This window comes from Bison bison, unplaced genomic scaffold, assembly GCF_000754665.1.
Source record: "Bison bison bison isolate TAMUID 2011002044 unplaced genomic scaffold, Bison_UMD1.0 scf7180017864371, whole genome shotgun sequence".
In the NCBI taxonomy this organism is placed as follows: domain Eukaryota; kingdom Metazoa; phylum Chordata; class Mammalia; order Artiodactyla; family Bovidae; genus Bison; species Bison bison.
In genome coordinates this window covers 1,689,027-1,694,787 of record NW_011494943.1, presented here as the reverse complement: position 1 = coordinate 1,694,787, position 5,761 = coordinate 1,689,027, and the positions used below count along the sequence as shown (strand labels likewise).

The window sequence follows — 5,761 nt, the reverse complement described above, 5'->3', positions numbered from 1 at the left end:
AGGCAGCGCTCAGCTGCTTCTCCTTCAACCAGGACTGCACGTAAGCCGGGCCTCCTGCCCGCCGGGAGCTGGGGAGAAAAGTCTCGATCGAGGGTGTCCAAGTCGGCGACTTGGACAGCGGGCGCCGGCCTGCGCCCCGGGGGCCTGGGCTTGACGGCCGGCGTGGCCCGGGCCGGTGCGGGTCCTCGGGCCGCCCCTCCTCCGGCTCGGGGCTGAGCTCCCCCGTTCCCCTGCCGGCAGGGAGCCAGGAGGGGCCGGCCGGGAGAAGGGGGGACAGAGCCCAGGGAGGGGGCGGAAGGAGGCTGGGAAAGGTGGGGAACCGGGGAGTGACCAAAGCGAGGGTCTGGGCAGGAGGGGCGGTGGTCAAGACAAAGGAGAGGGGAGCGGACGGGGAAGTTGCAAGTTGACCCTGGGCGAAATAGCTAGGGCCCAGGAAGATGGGAGTTCAGGAAAAACTTTCCCATTTGTCCTTGAGCATCTCAACGTGGCATCTGGGCAGGGCCAACGACCAGGAGGCAACCTATCCCCGAAGCCAGTCCAGCCTGATCCCAGCCCAGCCCAGCCTGGGCGCCTGCCTGCGGGCCGGATTGTCAGGAACCTTCCCATTGCCCCCAGTGTGTCTTCAGGAAGCCCACTTGGCCAGACAGAACTCCTCCTGGGAGTCCAGGAACCCTGTCCCCGGCCCAAGCTGTCCTCCGGGGGAACGTGACCTTCACTCTGTTGCTTCTTGAGTGGATTTTGAATGTCTCACCTTGATGTTCGCATTCGGACTTTGGCCAGTGAGCCAGGGGTTGCTGAACTGTGTTTGAAACATCTGGAGGAGTCAGTCCCTTAGAAGCAGAAGGCTGCTCCCTTTCCTCCTTTCGTGGGATTGTTAGACATCCGGGGGACCATATGGAATAACCTCTTTGGAATGTGCCACACAGCATCAGGCAGCGATGACCAGTCCCAGTCCCCCATTTCCTGCTGTACCAGTTTCTGTTGGGCTCCTTCATGGACTTGCCTTCAGGCAGGTGTGCTGGCCGTCTGTGCCTGGACTGTGCTAATACTGAACATTCAGCGGTATCATTAAGGCCGTCATGTGCCATAAGCAGCCCTGGCCTTCCATGCCCTTTGTCTTCTCTTTAAAAACACCCCATGCCAAACAATATGCCTTTGTTCAAAAAAAACTGTATGTGTAATCATGTAAGCTGGTGGCCAGACAATTTGGTTCCATGAGTGACTTTCAAGCTTTCCTTGACCACAGCCCACAATAAGAAATACAGGTTACAACATTACCCAATATCTATCTATCTATCTATATGCATACACACGGATATATTTATAATATACATTGTTTTTTAGTTGCTCAGTGGTGTCCCCTGACCCTTTTTGACCCCATGGACCCACCAGGCTCCTCTGTCCATGGGATTGCCCAGGCAAGAATACTGGAGTGGGTTGCCATTTCCTTCTCCAATATTATATACATAATATCAGTGAAAAGCAATTCACAGCTATTTACCCTTCCTATGTGCGCTACCTTCTGGAATTTGTATTTCTTTTCTTTGTTTTCTTTTAAGCCACTTATGACTCACTGAATTGTTTTCTCATGGTTTGAGACCAACAGTTTACAAAAATGATGGTCTAGATACCATTCTGATGTTTTGTAAGAAACATTTTGCAAGAGAGGGTGGCTGTTGAAATGCCTGGGTGTTTGCCTTCCCAATTGAACTCAGCTTCAGGAGGAGAGCAGGCTAAGGAGGAGAGTTCTTTCGCTTCTTAGCAGGAAGTGTTCTCAATTCTGCTTTGCAGCACTCTTTATTAGATGTTTTTAAGGGTGTTAATTTTTACTCTAGGTGAGTCCCAGCTTTCTATAGCAGTTGTAGAAGCATGTTATTTTCAAAACCATAGGGTGCTCGGGAAGTTAATTTCCGTAGTCTCTACGGTCAGTTCTGTTTTCTTGGATGAAGGCTCTGCTGGACAGCTGTATCTCACCTATAAATAAAACTTTTTGTCACAGTCAGTTGCTTTGAGCCTTAGAGGGTATGACATTGGATTTTAAAATAAGTCACACCCTTACCGAATACATTTAGGAGTGTAAGCTGTAAGTATAGGCCGAATTTGGGATCCAGTATGTCAAGATAAGGGAGTAATGACAATTAAGCTTTACTAGTCGGCTTCACTCATACTTTATGCTTGGCCCTGTGCTAGACAATTTGGGTATATTTTTTCTCATTTCATTTGATATGTATTTGTCCCAAATCCCATTTTCATGAGAGGTGATGACAAAATTTTTTTTTCCCTGAAAAGGTCTTATGAATAAAATAAAGTTTTAGTCTGAATTCCTTGAGTTAGAGTTTTCTGTGGCCGTTGATTAACCACTTAAAATGCAGTAGTGGGATTTGCCTGGTGGCCCAGAGGCTAAGGCTCAGTGCTTGCAATGCAGAGGGCTCGGTTCGATCCCTGGTCAGGGAATTAGATCCCGCATGCTGCAACTAAAGATCTGCCAAGCCACCAAGACCTGGCGCAGCAAAATAAATTGAAAAAAAAAAAAAAAACGAAAGCACAGTAGTGATCACAGTGTCATTTCCCATATTTAAAATTCTTCTGGAGCAGAGCATATGTTTGAAAATGATTTTAAGTTGCCAGATCTTTTGATTACTATTTTAAGACTCTTAATTACAACTTTTCCCCCCTTACTTGAAAACCTTAGAAACCTTGGTTTGCAACTAAATGCACATATGAAAGGAAGTGAAGTGTAGTCACTGAGTCACGTCAGACTCTGCGACCCCATGGACTGCAGCCTGGCAGGCTCCTCTGTCCATGGAACTCTCCAGGCAAGAATACTGGGGTGGGTTGCCATTACCTAAAAAATCTTTGTAGGAAGAAGCTTTAAAAACAGCACTGGCTACAGAGTAGGTATGTTTTGAAGGTTTAGGATGCTGCTGGCCAGTGTTTCCAGTTGCTGTTTGTGGTCATTAGTGCAGTGGTTTTAGAAGCCAAGCTCCAGTTCTGAGCCCACTGCTGCCTGAGGCAAACCTCTGACCTCCAGGTTAGCCCCTCAGCAGAAGGAGCCACCTTGCTTACTAACAGTTTAATGTCATCCCAGGGAAGAACAAATGTTTGGGAAGGAAAAAAAAAAAAACTTCCCATGAAAATCATATGACCTTCTCTTTTTCAGGCTAGTGAAACAAGAGCCTTGGGCATCCAGACTTGTAGCAGTAAGCGGCTTATTTTAGTCTGTGCCTCCCTGTGAAGAGTGCAGCTCACCTTTTCATATAGTTATTTTAAATGAGAGAGTTGGACTCATTTTCAGGTCCAGGTAGGACTGGCTCAGCACTAAAGAATCCACCTTCAATGCGGGAGACCTGGGTTTGATCCCTGGGTCGGGAAGATCCCTTGGGAAAGGGCATGGCACCCCACTCCAGTCTTCTTGCCTGGAGAAGCCCATGGACAGAGGAGCCTGGCGGGCTACAGTCCACGGGGTCATAAGGAATCGGAGACAACTTAGCAACTAAGTAAGTAAGTGAAAGTCACTCAGTCGTGTCCAACTCTTTGCGACCCCATGGGCTAGTTCATGGAATTCTCCAGAACACTGGAGTGGGCAGCCTTTCCCTTTCCCAGGGGATCTTCGCAACCGAGGGATCAAACCCAGGTCTCCTGCATCGCAGGCAGACTCTTTACCAGCTGAGCCACAAGGGAAGCTTAGCAACTAAGCACACGCACATATGCACACACCACACACACCCGCACACACACGCACACACACACACACACGCACAAGGCTGTATGTTTCCCTGTCCCCCTGGGACCCCAGGGGGACGGCTGTGTCTGTCCGCGGGCAGATCCGTTGGACCCGGCACCGTGGTCACTCCCGGGGCATCCGTGTCTTCACAGGTCCCTCGCCATCGGAACCAAGGCCGGTTACAAGCTGTTCTCCCTGAGCTCCGTGGAACAGCTGGACCACGTCCACGGAAGCAGTAAGTGTGTGTGTGGCTCTCGGAGCATCATGTCCTCCTGCGGGACTCCCAGCCGGGCTCCTGAGCGCTCTGTTCCCCTCCAACCCCGTGAGCTGTCACACCTACAGAGTCAGCATTTTTTCAGGTTTAAACATAAATCACTGCTTCCACTTGCTTAGGGGAAAAAACCACCATAAAGGACTAGTGAGATTTGACTACAGCTTAGGTAACATTTTTCTTTTTACATTAAGAAAGGCTTTGAAACTGTATTGTTGACACTTTTCTGTATACTTATATGCATGGTCATCAGTTTTTACAATTGTCAAAGCAGAAAATGACTGAAGGGTTTTTTTTTGTTTGTTTTGTTTTTTGCCCTTTCATTGGCACTGTGGAATACTGGTCACATTCATTCAGTCCTGGAAGTCACTTCTTGGTTTTAATAAAGCAATACTGCCCCGATCACAGAGTCCGTATCAAAAACATTGAGGTACTTCCAGCAAATATTAAAAACAAGTCCAGCTTAGAAACATGTGACTCTCTCATTGTCTCAGGGAAAGTCACCATTTTTGCCAGCATCATAATGATGAAATCCATCACTCTGGATTTCCTGGAAAGGAAGCGGCTTGGCACATGACGTCTTGGGCTCCTAGTTTATTCGTAAGATGTTATCATCATTATTATAACTTGTGGAGAAGACCATGCTCTGTATCTGCCCTGCGTTGTCCCCGTGGGGCTTGATGGAGCCCAGGAGAGGCCTGTGTTCAGAGTGTTCCCAGGAAGACACAGAGGCCCCCATGGCGCTCAGACGGCTTCCTGTTAGTGGTTTGCCTCACTCCTGGGTGCAGGACTGTGCTGGTCACAACACAGACGTCCAGGTTATTTTCAACAGGAAAGCGACTCAGAGAGAGTCGGGGCACAGAAGGACGGGGAGTGGGTGCGCAGCTCACTGTGCTCCTGCCCTCGTTGTTAAGGTACCTGTAGCTCTTAGCAACGGGGACCTGAAGAATTCTGGAAGCAAAGACTTCCAACAGGGCTGTCACTCCTTGGAAACGGCGAGGAGAAAGAGTAGACTGAGGGAATTCCCTGGTGACTCAGTGGTTAGGACACCCAGCTCACAATGCAGGAGCTGCAAGTTCAATCCCTGGTCGGGGAACTAAGATCCCACAGGCCCCACGGCCAAAAAATAAATAAATACGCCAAATGTACCTGTTTTTTTTTTTTTTAAAAAAGAGGGACTTCCCTGATGGTCCAGTGGTTAAGAATCCACCTTCGAATGCAGAGGATTCGGGTCAGGGAACTAAGACTCCCACAAGCCCGGGCTAAGCCCACGCACTACAACTAAGACCTCCTGCAGCCAAATAAAACCCAAACTTAAAACGGTTTTTAAGAAAGAGAGAATAGACGGAGAAGGTCTAAACCTCCCGGATGGGGCTTCCCTGGTGGCAATGGTAAAGAATCCACCTGCCAGTGCTGGAGACACAGGTTCAATTCCTGGGTCGGGAAGATCCTCTGGAGACGGGAATGGAAACCCGCTCCAGGATTCTTGCCTGGAGGATCCCACGGACAGAAGAGCCTGGCGAGCTACAGTCCATGGGGTCGCAAAGAGTCAGACAGGACTGAGGGACTAACCAGCAACAACAAACCTCCCAGATATGTTCTACAGAGCGAGCAGGGCCCCTGACGGGTAGGGAAGGGGTGGAGAGGAGGAGGCTCCAGAGCTGCAGCCTCAGTGGGGCTGGGAGAGCCTGCTTTGTGCTCAGATTACAAGTGGACAACACTTGCCTGTCAACCACCTAAAGGGCGTGGGGACTCGGGAAATGGTT

General features: G+C 49.4%; 1 protein-coding gene across 1 annotated transcript in view; it reads left to right on the top strand.

The window, feature by feature from the left end:
- WIPI1 (WD repeat domain, phosphoinositide interacting 1) overlaps positions 1-5,761 on the top strand; it is a 37,768-nt gene that overhangs the window by 6,209 nt on the left and 25,798 nt on the right. The window contains exons 3-4 of the mRNA XM_010856477.1: positions 3-40; positions 3,877-3,959. Coding sequence (XP_010854779.1) covers positions 3-40; positions 3,877-3,959 — 121 coding nt within the window. The remainder of the gene's footprint in view (positions 1-2; positions 41-3,876; positions 3,960-5,761) is intronic.